This window comes from Vespa velutina, chromosome 2, assembly GCF_912470025.1.
Source record: "Vespa velutina chromosome 2, iVesVel2.1, whole genome shotgun sequence".
NCBI classification, from domain to species: domain Eukaryota; kingdom Metazoa; phylum Arthropoda; class Insecta; order Hymenoptera; family Vespidae; genus Vespa; species Vespa velutina.
In genome coordinates, this window is record NC_062189.1 from 13,446,257 (window position 1) to 13,462,200 (window position 15,944).

Below are 15,944 nucleotides of genomic sequence, written 5' to 3' on the forward strand. Positions count from 1 at the left end.
TTTCTTTTTTTTTTTTTTTCCTGTTTTCTTTTTTTTTTTTTTTTTTTTTTTTTTTTTTTTTTTTTTTTTATTTTATTTTATTGGAAAGTTACCGGAAGGAAAAATTCTAACTTATAAAATGTAATACGTGTACGAGTTTGATCTGGGCCGTATCAAAAGGAGCACGTAGGTCTTCCGATGTTGAAGCAACCGAGCATGGCGGAAGAATAATAAAAAGGATAGCAGTAGCATGCCGAATGTGACCCAGTTGAAAATCCGATCGATCGACCGTATCCCCCTTTATATTGACAATGAACGACATCGAGAGAATACGAAAGAGATTAAGAAAAAAAAAAAAAAAGAAAGAAAGAAAGAAAGAAAGAATGAAATAAAGAAATAAAGAAAGAGAAATGAGAGAAGAAATTTCGTATCCTCGCCAAGTCGTAACTTCCTCGACACCGGGACTTCTCAAATAAATAAAGTTTTCCTTTCGAGCGTCTTACCAATAAACCAGTCAAACTTCCAAAAATACCCACCCTCGTTATTGTGAACTCCTCATAAATTATTTTAGAGATGTAATTATCCTTCTGGAAAATGTCTTCTCAGGTAGAATCCGTGCAGCTGTAGTAAATATTACAAACCGTAGAAAGATTTGTATCATCGACAGACGACGCATCATCGCAATGTCGACATGCCGATAATAAACAAATGTAAAATGTTTATTTCAAATATGAATAACTTTTGTCGTTAATATCTCTCAACTTAATATATAATATGAATAAACTATCATCCCACATTTCTCCATATAAGCTGAATCAATAATTATTTTCTCAAAGAGATGAACTTTCCTCTCGCCAACACTCGAGAGAGACGACGGCTATCGATTTTTCATCTCCAACCTTTTTAGACGCACCCACGTACGTTTCCTGACGACTTTCTCGCGCTGATTGAAATGAAATATAAAAACGTTTACCTGATCTCCGATCGAACATCATCCGCGATCCGCACTAACAAACACCGTAAACCCATAACGAAACTGCGACCGAGTAAATTCTCAACTTCCGAGAGTTTTTCGTGTATAGTAGGCTTTCAATCGGCAAGCAAGCTATGACTCACCTGTAACAGAAAGAGAAATGACGTCTTAACAGTCGTAATTGACGTTAATTGAAGATATCTGGAACGTTATTTAAAATTAGCGCGAATTTAATTAATCTGCTGGATTTTTTGTTTGTCGATGTTAAGAGAAAACGTTTCAGACGAGATAAGTTATGTCCTATTTTTCACGCGACTCCGATTCGAATATAGTTACTTACTTCTAGATACATTAATAAATACTTACTGAAACAGTCTATTGAAAGATAAATGTTTCAAAAAAAAAAAAAAAAAAAAAAAAGAAAAAAAAATCATTGCCTATATTTTGTTTTTATACTTGTTAATCGCTTTGTTCAAATTAAAATAAATATCTCTTTATACCTGATCGATTCGTCAGAGTTCTGCAGTACCATCGATCGGATAAAAAAAGTTAGATGATTTGTCCGAAAGTTTACTACTTCCGTCAAACGATGGCGCAGCAATCTAATCGACGCTCGCGCTATCGTACATTCTAGCGGGAGAACTCGGTATCATCCGACGAATTCGAAACGTATGGCGCGCGTATTATCTCTTAGTGCTTTCAAGCGATGGACAATTTTAGAGCTGCCCCCGTGTTAATCCGGCGAGTTCGGAAGAATCGGTTTGTCCATAGACAAAATTAGACATCGAACGAGCCTAGCGCGATTGACGTTCCCATCCAGCCTGAGATCAATCCTATATAACCGGAGTTGGTACAGGCTTGCTACTATCTTATTTCTTTTCTTACTGCTTTTGTTTATATTTCTATTATAGCCGGAGTTCAACGACGAGTTCGAAGTCACTGACAGGAAGAGAAAGAGAGAGAAAGAGAGAGAAAGAGAAAGAAAATGAGTGAGTGAGTGATAAAGAGAGAGTGTGTGTGTGTGTCCCTTTCAAATGTCAAATTAAATCTTTGCACTCACGTATATTTTCAGCTATTTTTTTAACTAGACTCAAACAAAATAATATATCGAATGTATCTCAATGACGATTTTCCATATAACAATAGTAAATAGATGGATAAATGTTTCGAGAAAAAAATGATTCATCGATTTTTTGTCTCCCTCGTCTAAGAACGAGAGCGTGTACCTCGAGTATTCTCGGTGTCGTCTTGCGAATCCACGCAAAGCTGCCTTCGATGGCGGCCGCTTTAAACGTGACATCACGCCTGTGCCAAATACTTTCATCGTCTAACGGAAGTCGTTATTTTTATCTTTCCCTTCGCTTCGTTACTGAAAGCACGTTTATTTCTTAAGATGCAGCGCGATCGACCAAACAGAAATATTCGAAGGTCTTTTCCCATTAAATAGAAGTAGATCAGTACGAGATAAAAGAAGATAAATTGACTCGACACTGAACTCGATTTAAAACGTCAACAAAATGTTGTTTATTTGAGTAAAAATTTGTTCAAGAAAAAAAAAAAAAAAAAAGAAAGAAAAAAGAAAAAAAAAAGAAAAAGAAAAAGAAAAAGAAAAAAGAAAGCAAATAGTTCCACGAAGTTTATCTCCGTTCTTTTAATACTTCCGATTTACCGATGACTATGAAAGAGAAGCTGACGTAAGCTCCTTCGAGACAGTTCTTTTTACACACGTGATTCAACGACAGTATCAAAGATCGCCCACTTTAATGACTCGATTACTCGCGAATTAGTCGTCGGTTCGTTGCTCACAGCAAAGCCCACGTTTTCCCTCTTATCCAACCTCGGAATTATCTTAAACATTATCTTAGAAGGGTCAGAAGGTTATCCTTAAGGGAGATAAAATATATTAGAAAGGATCTGTCATGATGTTCGAAATGCATAAGAATCAGTTCAATGGCCTAATGGTGAACGTAGTCGAAAGAGATACTGCGATCTAGTCGACGACAGGTTTTACGACGTCCGGAGATTAACGTGATTCCGGTTGACTTGATATCTATCTCTATCTCTTTCTCTGTCTCTCTCTCTCTCTCTCTCTCTCTCTCTCTCTCTCTCTCTCTCTCTCTCTCTCTCTCTCTCTCTGTCCATTTCTCTATCTCTCTCTCTTTCTTTCTTTCTCTCATCAAGAAGTTCTCTTATTTTCTTTCTCGGCTTCCTAGCGAAACAAATTTATTAACCGATAATGACATAACGGTTTTAAACAACCTTGAATTCTCGGTAATTAAATGCATCATTTTTCATTGCGATAACTTCACGCGTACGGCGTTTATTATTAATGTATAAGATTAAGGTAACATAGTCGGTAACTCTTAATTAAAGAGAAATATGTAAATTAAAAGTATACTTAGAATGCGATCATATGATCTTAAAAAAATTGTAAATAGATCAAGAAATATCAATTTATGCTATCTCCACTTTGTTATTGCAATTTGTAAACATCATAATTTATAAAATTCGTTCGAATCATTAATTTTTGTTTCTTTTTTCTTCTTTTGCAATACCTAAGAAACGACGTGTACGAATTAATATTGCTTATACGAAACGCATAAAATTAATCGCATACTTCGCCTTTTATCGCTATCGAAATCGATCGTTATTATCTAATAAAGGTTAAAAAATAAAAAAAAAATAAAAAAATAAAAAAAGCATACAGAGAGAACAAGTTTCAAAGAGTACAGTTATCATGATTTTTTTTTTATTCTAAACTCGTTTCTTTGGAAAATCTATACTAATAAACTGAGAGAAATCATAGATTTTCTATTAGATATCTACGAAATCATGAATTAATATCTCTGTAATGCTATAAAATGAAAGTTCCAATGAAGATATCGCTACTTCGTCTCGTATCATCTAATCTCTTTTATCTAATCTATTCTGAAAGAATTAAGTCGTACATGTAAGGCTTATAAACGATTGTATAAAGCTTGGAAGCTTTCACGGTGGTATATGATTCGATGAACAAAACCCAATGCGTGTTGCACGTCGTGTACTGATATTCACAGTATTTTTTATTGATCGTGTTCAAAAGAAGTAAATAAGAGCTTAAAAGAAACATTGATTTAAAGATATAGAAAACATTCACGGACAACAGATTTGAGTTTTAGGAAAAAAAAAAAAACGAACGATAAAAACATACATACACACACTTGATTAATTAATGCTAATGCTTGTAATGAGGCAAAAAAAAAATGTGTAATCTATATTCCCATATTTTTTTTCATTAAGTACTAACGTCATCTCCATCGATATTCATAGTTATCTAATAAATAAAGATGCGAGAATACAATTGTCGAGAAAAAGTAGGTTGCGGCACCTCGTGAAAAGAGTACAAACGGCGATTCGGAGAATATCGTATAATCGCGAACGCGGAAAATCAATGATCGTAGGAAGGCGCGTGGCAACGTTCTCTCTCTCTCTCTCTCTCTCTCTCTCTCTCTCTCTCTCTCTCTCTCTCTCTCTCTCTCTCTCTCTCTCTCTCGCTTTTGGACGATGTGGTAGCCCATTGCGTCACACAAGTGGAATTAAATCAAATAAGCAATTTAGAGGAGCAATGCGATTAAGCCAACGATTTATGGCATTTGATATAATACGGCTTCTCCTGGTACTTGAGGGTTAGAAGAAGTCGAATTAACTATCGAATAACTTTTACAAGCGATTTGTCTACCTACAAGACACATTCCCTTAACATTCCGACTGGTTCTTTTTCGGATCGATAGAATTGCTTGTACGTTATTAGAAATGTCTGCCAACAGAATTTACACGTGTTAGAACGAGCTAAGATGTGCTGAACGGAGATATCGTTTTTTTGGCAATCATTTTATTCACTCTCTTTCATATTTCTTTCAACGCAACGTTGAAATTTTATTACACGTCGCGTATGCGACAACCAGACGAAAATCGTAAGAACGAAATATATATATATATATATATAATATAATATAAGCATGAGATTAAGAACGAAGCGTGATGCTCGACGATGATATTTGGCCGTGCTCTTGTCGCAGGAGATGCAGCTGTTAAGAGAAAAGCAGCGTGCCGTGAAGCTCTGGAAAAGAAATAACGAAAAAGCTCGAGGAACGTCGTCTTGCGAGTTGCAATCGTTGAGTGCAAGGATGCGCAGGCTCGCGACCTCGTTTCCTTCGAACACGTCGTCGTCGTCGTCGTCGTCGTCGTCATCGTCGTCGTCCTTGTCAAAGAAGCCCAGTCGTCGTTCGAGAAATAGCACTCGGGGAAGATTTTCGTGTGCCCGAACATAGCGAATTTTTTAGCAGTGCGGAGCGTAATAGAAAAAAAAAAAAAAAACAAAAGGAAAGGAAAGGAAAGGATTAGAGAAAGAAAAAAAAGAGAAGCGTCAGAGAAGAACATGGAAAAAAATGGACGAAAAGAAAAACGGCGTGCAGATTGTAAAAGTTTACCTCGAACAATGGTTGTAACCGGCCATTGGGAAGACTCGAGCCTCTTACAACACCACATGTTTACAGCTTCTTTTTATTAAGCCTGACACGAAAAGGTGTGACTTCGTGTTCTCTCCTTTTAACTAATACTCGAGGACGACGATGAAGGAGAAACGACGTTTTTCTTTTCTTTTCTTTCCTTTTTTTTTTTAGTTTTTTCTCTTTTCTTTTTTTTTTTTTTCTCTTAATCCCTCTCACGAAGAGACAAACTACGATGAAATAGGTAATAGAAAAGAAAGAAAAGGACAAAAGGTAAAGACAAAGACGAAGGCGAATGTAGAAAAAGAAGAAGAAGAAGAAGAAGACGACGAGGAGGAAGCCCCAGAAAGCCCTTTCCTCGCGCGTGAATACGCTCCGAATCGGTCGAAAGAGGGAGCACAGTGAACTTTCCTTCTCTCGTCGCGACGAACCACGGCGCCGGCAAATGGCGTCTGTGGTCGATAGACCACGCACGCTCGGCTCACCATTTCTCTTCCCCGCTACAACTCGAACCTCCTATATAGTTTCCATGGGGGACCAAAAGATGGGGTAACGTCTATACGTTCCATTGCCTATTTCCTTTCTATCAATTCGAATCGACCACTTTCTCCTCCTGTGTCTCATTCTTTTTCTTCTTCTTCTTCTTCGTCTCGTCACACCCATCCGGTACCGAGGAGGATCGCTCTCTAATTTGCCCTGCAAATGAAACTCTTCCCCTCCTCCTCTTCTTCTCTCTCTTATCCCTTCTCCTTTTCTTTCTCTATCGTTATTTCAAACGTTTTAAATTGATTACGATTATCGATTCCTTGTTGTTCGAATTAAACAAGAAATTCCTCATGGAATTTAATAGGATTATTCGAAGAATCAAATTGGGTTTTCTTTTTTATTCTTCATTCTCCAAACCCTCTCTCTACCCCTATCTCTACTTCCCACCTCACCCGTTAAATCGATCAATCACATCCTATTATCCTATTATCGATGATGAAAGCGAACCGATGATGGAGATAAGATAATGAAAAAAATAAAGAATTGTAAAAGTCTCTGTTGAAATATGTAAGAGAGTTTGTCATCATGGATAAAAATACGGCCAAGCAAGGTGAACGCACCCGCGTCCTTTGTGTCTGTGTGTGTGTGAGAGAGAGAGAGAGAGAGAGAGAGAGAGAGAGAGAGAGAGAGAGAGAGAGAGAGAGAGAGAGAGAGAGAGAGAGAGAGAGAGAAAGAGAGAGAGTCCTTTCATATTCGTTTCTAACCATAGTGACTGTAGAAGCATTATATTCTCCATTTCTACGGTTATCGATTGCACTGTGGTAAGCACGTAAAAGACAACTATTGTTTTCACGATATCTCCGATAACTTCTTTTCTATCCTTTCGTCGTAACCGCGGAATTCCATGTCGATCAGGCAGGAAATTAAATCCTGAAATTATACGCTTGCTAATACACGTACATCTATATACGTATAAACTATATACGATACGATATATGCGCCCGCGCGAGAGAGAGAGAGAAAGAGAGAGAGAGAGAGAGGACGGGTAGGGTGGGGGAAAGTAAGAGAATAAGACCGATGTATATAATACAATCGATCTCGACTTTTACTTTCAATCTTTATTACATTTCAGCAATAAATAACCCCACGTAATATCTTCTTCTTTTTTCTATTTCATAATAGTTCTCGATTCTTTATCGAGTATTCCTACAAACATCGTAACATCATTTAAATCAAAATCAAAATAATAATAATAATAATAATAATAATAATAATAATAATAATAATAATAAAATAAAAAAAGAAAAGAAGAGGAAAGGAAGAAAGAAGGGAAAACTTGTCTTACAACTCTTAGAAACGCGCTCATTCAAACTCTCATCCTGAAATAATCAAAAGGCGTGATAGGAACGTTAAGTAACGTGGAAGGAAATTTTTCCTTGAAAAGTTTTGTCAAAAGAAATTCAACCAGACGAATTCGCCTTTGGTAAAGCGCGTTTTGCGAATTCAAATTCTAAGATGAAGAGGCAACAAGAAAGAAAGAAAGAGAGAGAGAGTAAGAGAGAGAGAGATCGGATCTAAATATAGCGAGGAGGAGCGCATAGTTTCGCTAAGGAATTTCCAAGACTCCTCGAAGGCAGCAAGCACGGCAAAGCAATTCTACGTCTTGCGCATATTTTTCGTGCGCTGCTACCGTCCGTGCAAGATGCGCGATATGCGGAAGAATAGACGAACAAGGAGAATTAACGCGCTAGCGAGTTCTCCGGGCGCGTTAATTCTTCGAACGCGTCACGGATCGATCGCGAAAGAATGAACAAGCTCTTCCTCGCGCGCACTCCTCGATCCGATCGTCGAGTTCGCGCGTTTATCGCTAGACCATCGTAATAACAAACGAATACTAACTACTTCCCTTCTGTACGAAGGATAGAAAAAAAAAAAAAAAAAAAGATAAAAAAAGAACTCATAATCGTTTCTATGGATCAATACTGCGACTAAGCACTTTAAAAAATACTTTTTTAATTGATATGTTGAATATTGCATGAGGTTTCCATCGATGTCCATGATTCAATTTTGCTAATTTTATTTTGTGATATTTGCAGCTCTCTCTCTCTCTCTCTCTCTCTCTCTCTCTCTCTCTCCCTCTCTTTCTCTCTCTTTTAATTTTGTAAACATTTGTAAAAAAATTTTGTTAAAATAAAAATAAAATCTCTTATATCTATTATTTACGCGAAGCTTCAAAAAGTATTAAACGAATGTATCGATTTGTGCAAAATAACTTCGACAGTAAATCTGTATGTAAATGTGTATGGAATATTTAAAATTTGCTTTCTTTATATATTAGTCCGCTGTTGTAATAAATTAAAAAATATTGATATCGAATATAATTGAATTCGAGATAGGGGGAAGAAACAAAAAAAAGAATCGCTTAAATCCAAATAAAATATCGCGTTAAACTCAACTCGTGTATAGTAAATAAAAATAAAAAGAAGGACAACTAATAATCGTTCGAGAATCATTTAAACAATTCTTTCACTCTTACCATAAATTATTATTAATGATAAAGGTCGTGAGAAATGGCGAACGGTTTTCCGATATTACCGATAATCGATATACACATACATATATCGTGATATACCTAACAGTTCCACGAAGTTATTACTCATCGAACTGTATCCGGCACTTGCTTCCGTGGAATTTCTCACCCTGCCAGAAGATCGAGATAACGATGGACGATAAGAGACAGATTGATCTGACAGGCGCTGTTATTAGTAGTGATCTCAATGTTCTACTCATATGCCTACTTATTATACATACAATATTTATGCATAAATCAGACATTCTTCTAACAATTATTATTAATAACTGTGAAAATAATTAATTATAATCATTAAGAAGGATTACACTAGTAAGAGATCATTAGCAATTATAAGAAAGTTCATTCAAAATTACCCATAAAAAATATTTTTTCTTAATTATTTCTTCTACGTTTCTGTAAAAAATAGAAAAAAAAAAAAAAAAGAAGAAGAAGAAGAAGAAATAAAAAAAGAAAAGAAAAGAGAAGAAAGAAAAGGAAAGAAAGAAATGGAAAAGAAAATGTTATAAATCGTACCATTTATTCCTACTATCTTTTAATCACCCGGATGTTTATATATACCATTGTATATAGATACTAATAAACTCTCCATCATAGAGACACTACTAGAGCGTAATAATCGTTCTCGTGGTCGCAAACCAAGAGCAAAGAGAAGAACGAATTTTTTGCGCGCGCACCTTGAAAGGCCTCGTAGCATGTTTCAAAAGGTTCGGTAACGTTCCGGAGTGAACCCAAAGCAAAAGAAGGAACTCGCTGAAAGCAGCAACGGTCGACACGCAGCCAAGTTGGCTATTTTCGCACGAGGCCTTTTCAGGACGCAGCCGGCTGCATTCCTTTCGGCGTCCACGAAACGATGCTGCTATTCGAAAATCTTACTTTCTTATTATTCCTTTTTCCTTTACTTTTCTCAGGAGCAAGATCGCAAGAGGATCGAAGGACCGATTATGCTGGCGAATAAAAAAAGCAAGTGAATTATTTCACTTTTAATGTTTAACTTGTTCTTTAAGGAAAGAACATTTAATCGCACTATGATATAAGATAGATATCTACCTATGCGAAAACTAATAAGTGAAAGGAAAACTAACGGTATATTAAATGTCAAAATAAATTAATTTAATTATATAATAAATTCAATTAAGATTAACATGGCCATAATTAATAATTAGATCTTATATTTTGAAGCTGAAAGATTGATAAATTATCTGTACAAATTAAAAACGCACGGTAGAAATGTTCCAACGAATTAAAAAAAAAAAAAAAAAAAAAAAATATATATATATTATAACGTAATTATGAGAACGTATATAAATGATACATAAATTTCGTCGAAATATAGATAAATACAGATGAAGCATTTTAAGCAAGATAAACGTTTCTTGATAACAACGATGGAAATTAAATACCAATTGGAAAAATATATTGGAATAATAGATAACAGGTTTTTCAAATAGAACCAAGCTCAAATCATTCGAACTTGTTCGCTTCGTCGATTGTTAGACTTTCCTCCTACACTCGTTTGAGTCAATTAGTGTCTTCGCACGAAGCGATACATATTTATATACGTGTTGCGCAACGAAACGGAATGGAATGGAATAAACTGCTATTCTGAATGGTACGTTACAAGACCGATAATCTGTATATGTGATATTAATTTATCGGTAGTAGACGCGAAGAATGCATAATGACGCATAAAAGAGAGAGGGGGGGGGGGGAGGGAATGAGAGCACATTTTAAATTAAAGCAAATAACGCCTACCTAAATTCAGTTTTCCGTGTTCGGCAAACATAGCAATCGCCATTGTGATTAGAACACTGTTTATACACAAGGTCGAGTAGTAAACTTTGTTCACATTAAATATCCTTCTATATTTACTATGAATTAAATAAATATTTAACGAATCGATACGACCGTGCCGTAAGATGTTTATATTTTCGAAATGAGAAAGAGGAGATTATAAAATTACTCCCAGCATATTTGTATGAAACGATGAAACACGTAATATGTCTATGGGTATGTTCGATACACAAGTGCATATATAAATGATGAATCATCCAGAGGATTCACATTATTAAAGTGCACGCGGAGTGATCTGTTACGTTAAAATTTAATCTTCCAAAGAGAGCGAGAAAGCGAGAGCGAGAGAGGGAGGAAGAGGGAATATGAATTGTCCGTCATTTCAATTTTTCCGACACAATGTGCTATTTAAAATACATAGATACCGACTAAAAACATTCAAAATGAACGAGCGAGTTATCTTTAATCTATCAAATGGCATTTGATAATAAAATACGCATATTTACTCGGTCCTGTAAATTTTATTACTATACAAACATCCAAAATAAGAAAAGTTTTTAAGTTTAAAAGTTTCGATTCTAATGTATGTACATATCTCTTTCTTTCTATATTTCTATATTTAACTCAATAAGACACGATTCAAAAAACATGCTTTGCTCTTTAAATTTTATTATCTATTTTTATTATTTCCTGTTATCACCATCGTAATAACAACACGTTGCTCTTTGCATGACCACTCTATCTCCGATAAAAGTTATTAACTAAACTTTGCAATTTTCCGGTTATAAGTTAATTTCAAAAATTTGCATTGGTTTCCGCATAATTGCCCGTTAACGAGTTCCAACGTGACACACGCTATTGTTTGATACTTGACTTTCGCGATTGGACCATTTACATAGGTGTAGATATACGAAGATACATAATAAAAATAAATTGGTTTTTTTTTATTACTATAGGAAAACGTAGCTGAAAATAGAAAAAAAGTAATCGTGCGTTACGTGTATTTACGTTGCAAAAGAAAAAAAAAAAAAATTTGATGATTAATGCTAAATAGAATTGTACATTTTCACGCTCTCTCTCTCTCTCTCTCTCTCTCTCTCTCTCTCTCTCTCTGTCTGTCTGTCTGTCTGTCTCTTTTCTTGACAATTTCCTTCGCGTAAATCTCCTCTTTCTTTTTCTACGAGACGTAACAACGAAGTGCGTGTACGTACGTACGAAAAAGAAGTAGCAGCTTTGACGCACTTTCCCGAAATGATGAGCGAGAAAGATAACGATAGGTCAAAACGAGTTAGACACTTTTAAAGCGCGTCCTTGACTTTCCCGTAGAAAAGGCGCGACTGAGGAGCGATCGTGTTCCAGCTAAATCGCGCGACGCCCGAAGCCGCCCGCGTTCTACGGCTGCGTCGAGCGGATGAGAAGCACATAGCGCCTTTACGATGAATCAGCCCCCTCCCTCTTCGTCTTCCTCTTTCAACCCCTCTCACTCTTATACATCCAGTAGACGCAGTCGCGTACTTTCTTTCATCGCAAATGCGAGCCTTATATCGATGCATTGCAGTGATGTTTATTGCTTCCCTAGTCCTACTGATAAGTTACAAAGAATTATAAAAAAAAAAAGAAAAAGAAAAAAAACAAAAATAGACCAATCGATCATTTAATTATAACCTTACATTATTGTTTACTAGATAAAATATAATAGTAATGATAATTAACTTACTGATGTATGTGAAAAGATTGAAAATCGCTGAAACTTTCTTTATTTTAATTGAACTATGTGTACATGATACAATTGATTCATAAAAAGTTTCTAATTTCATGAAAATAATTATCGCCAAGTATCTAATTATCGATGAATCCATACGAATTATATTTCATATGATCATAAGTATAGAGATCAAGAGTATAGATATAGTTTGTTAATTTCTTGAAAGAAGAAACATTTCGAGAGAGAGAGAGAGAGAGAGAGAGAGAGAGAGAGAGAAAAAACATGTATAATATAAACATAAATTGTATGTTTGAGAAAAAATATGTATAATATAAACAACATAAGTAACAAGAGATCAAAGATCTACACGCATAATCTTTAAGATCTATGGATTTAAAGCCTTCGGATTATCATGTCTTGGATCATTTAAAGCAGCTGGTATTCAACACGGCCACATTTCATATAAGGATTTTCGTCTATTGCAAACAGCTTTTACGTAAATTGAAAATTACTAACAATAAGTGTTTGAAATATTTATACAGAGTATATTTTATAACTCGAAGTATATCTGTAACTTCATATATTAAGGGCATGTTATTGAAATCATTTAAAATTGTATTTGTTTAATAAACATATGTCCGTAAATGGTTCCTAACAAAATAACTACCACTAAAAGTTAATGTGAATATTTGAAAAAAACAAAAAAAAAAAAAAGAGAAAAGAGATTCATTAAATCTCTGGTCTATTTTTTTTTTTTTTTTTTTTTTTTTTTTTTTGGTAGAGGTATACGAAGTCAATAATATATAGAAAACAATCTCGCAATAAGGGCAAACTTGTCAAAAGAATTATGGATGCGGCAATGCAAATAAGGAATTCTACTGGCATGATGGGAAGAGCTGTTAACTAGCTAACTTCTGTGCAAGCTGAGACTTTGTATTAAATCTGCAGGAGATAATATTAAACAGAATTTGTAATACACTTGAGCCGTTCACAAATCAAAAACTATTATTTCCTCTTTTAGAATATTTTATTTTTTTTTTTTATTTTAATGTAAAAGCACTTGATTATTTTGGTTAACGTTTTATATTGAAAATAAATTTCCTTAATAATTGGGCTTAACATTACTCAACGATAAAATTTTATATGGCCGTTATATAATAAATAATATACAATGTATATAACTTTATCAAGTTTCAAGAGTTAATCGATTTTACAAATAACCGATTGGGAATGAGTTAATTATTTCTAAATAAACAAGTTAAATTAAATGTCTTTTTTATTTTCTTCATGAAATATTCACACACAAACTTTCAACGGTTGTAACTCTGTTAATAAGCATTTACGGACACATGCTTATTAAACAATTTCAACTTTAAATGACTTCAATAACACGCCTTTTAATTGTATGGACCTCGAGTCATGGGACACCCTGTATAACATTGAGTAAATTTAACTGGTAGCGCAAACTTACATGTATATATGCGATATTGATAACCACTGAAAGAGCAAAGTTATATCTCCGTAATGTCAGCTGATAACCATTGGCTAGTGAAATCATACGTACGTGACAGCGGTCGTCTAAGTGTTAAGATAAACATTTGTAACATATTTCGAAAAAAAAGTCAATAATTGACTTTTTCGTACACACATCGAATTGATCGCACACAATCCTTTCATAGACGAATAGAACAGGGACAACGAATTATAAATAATTTCTGGATTAGTGTTCCAACTATTGTTAGATGCGTATGATAGAAAAAAAGAGAGTGAGAGAGAGAGAGAGAGATAAAGAGAGAAAATGATCCCCCGCACCGGAACCGAGCATTTAAGGTTCGTCGAAATGATCGTGCGGATAATCTGGATCAATCTAAAAAAAACTTTCCCAATGTGATTTCATCGAGTATGTTCTCTTAATTAGCAGGAAATTAACTCAAAAAGAGAAGAAAAAAAGAAAAAACAAAAAAAAAAAGAAGAAAAAAGAATATGAACCAAAAGACTTATGTAACGATATTATAATAATTAACATGTATGTATAGTACGTGTGTTACATAGTACGCGATACAGACTATGGTATAATTGATAGATGCATCATGCTAGCTAATATTGACCTCACTCCCACGCAAGACTACATTGTGTTTGCGAACGAAAACAAAAATGCCGAGATAAGCATATACCGGTGGTAATTTAGAAAGATGTATAGTTCACGGTACATTGCCATGTTATGTTGAAAGACGAACATAGGAATATTTCGTCTAATGTATACATATATATGTGTATACATATATATATATATATATAAAAAAAAAAAAAAAAAAACACGTGATCTTTTTTTTCATGTAATATTTCTCTGCGATATTAAACCACGAAGCTTTAAATATGAGATTTCTTTTTCATTCGGTTAAAAATCTGAAACACGCGAAATATATAAAATTTCACGATTTAATGATCGAAAATACATTAGAATAATAGAACGATAAGACGGAAAAGACGTCATTTGAAAATTGTTCTTGAAGTATTGGCGTTGAAATTTTAGAAATATCGGAACGTTATGATCGTTCGAGTCACGCAAATGATGGGTGCGCCATTGGTGTTATACGGAATTTGTTAAGATCGTTCAATATAGCGGTATATGAAAAAAAAATTTGTTTTTTTTTTTTTTTTTTTTTCGAAAGGAGCAACGCGAATTTTACTAATACATAACTAGATCGAATCACAAGTGACACGATAGAGAAACGCCATGGAGAGTATCGAAGCGCATTCTATGAACTATAAATAACAGTTGAGGGCCGATACACCAATGCATTACGAGTCGACGGCATTCAAGACGTATGTCTTGAGTCAATCTTAATACATAGAGTCTAGAACAAAATGTTAAACCGTATATATATATATATATATATATATATATATACGAGAGCGAGATAAATAGTCGTATAAATTTTACTTAGAATTTACATTAGTAAGTATGTGTATATATATATACTAGATATATATATGTGTTAACATGTATATACGTATATAAACGTAGTAGTACGATTAGGAATGGGAACGAATGAGTTTAATTTTCTTCTCGCTTTAAGATGATGCACTCATACGATGTATCGCATGTTGCGGTCCGATCTAATTCATGGCACGCTGTGTCGTTGAAAGTAGCACATTCGCGAATCCTCGCGAATACGTCGGGATGAATTGTCTCTCATAAGAAGAAATTATGTAGATCATCTAGATATATCTCGAACGGATGGGAAATTCGCGTGGATGGAGATAACGGTAATACTTTGGGTCTATGCTCGAGAATCGCAAGGCCGTAGACACACGACCTTAACGACACGCGACGTGCACGTCGCGCTTCGAGTGAACGCGGAGTGGGACAGAGATAGAATGCGAATAGGGGAAGGAGAGGAGAGAGAAAGAGAGAAAGAGAGAAAGAGAGAGAGAGAGAGAGAGAAAAGAAACGGACGAGTCGACCGCGTCTACGTGTCGTCGTCGCCGTCGCTGTCGTTGTCGTTATTGTTGTCGTCGTTGTCATTGTCGTTTACACGCGCAATGACACGAGGAGTATGTCACAGCGTGCTTTCGGCCTGTCAAAAAGTTACCCCCACCTTTCCCGCTTCAATCTCGATATCGCCCTCGGTGCCGTCATTGCCAATGAAAACGACAACGATGACGACGACGACGACGACGACGACGACGATGTTACACCGCGGTCACGCCTTCGATAGAGGATTTTCAATCCTCCTCGACATTTGTATTTAAAAACTCGAAACCGAAAACTCGTAGAAAACAACAAAACTAATGTCGAAGACTTTTTGTATCCTCATTCGCACGCACGCAACTTGGCGAATCTTTTCTCGATTCGACCGTTATCTATCTCTTTCGACAGGCACTCTCCGGCGAGCTGCACGACCTGCAGATGGCGTGATCCTTTCA

General features: G+C 35.3%; 2 protein-coding genes and 1 long non-coding RNA gene across 5 annotated transcripts in view; 1 reads left to right on the forward strand and 2 right to left on the reverse strand.

The window, feature by feature from the left end:
- The window catches only part of LOC124957755 (MAP7 domain-containing protein 2-like), a 97,319-nt gene extending 86,991 nt beyond the window's left edge, over positions 1–10,328 (reverse strand). For all 3 annotated transcript variants that reach the window (XM_047515040.1, XM_047515037.1, XM_047515035.1), the window contains exon 1: positions 10,271–10,328. In XM_047515040.1, coding sequence (XP_047370996.1) covers positions 10,271–10,313 — 43 coding nt within the window. In that variant the 5' untranslated portion in view covers positions 10,314–10,328. The remainder of the gene's footprint in view (positions 1–10,270) is intronic.
- Positions 1–15,944, reverse strand: part of LOC124957760 (U7 snRNA-associated Sm-like protein LSm10) — a 23,274-nt gene continuing 7,330 nt past the window's right edge. The window contains exon 4 of the mRNA XM_047515051.1: positions 1–600. The gene's annotated coding sequence lies outside the window, so the exon portion shown is untranslated. The remainder of the gene's footprint in view (positions 601–15,944) is intronic.
- LOC124957764 lies at positions 1,601–8,827 on the forward strand. The gene is made up of 2 exons (XR_007103729.1): positions 1,601–1,802; positions 5,011–8,827. It is a non-coding gene; the product is annotated as an uncharacterized LOC124957764 (long non-coding RNA).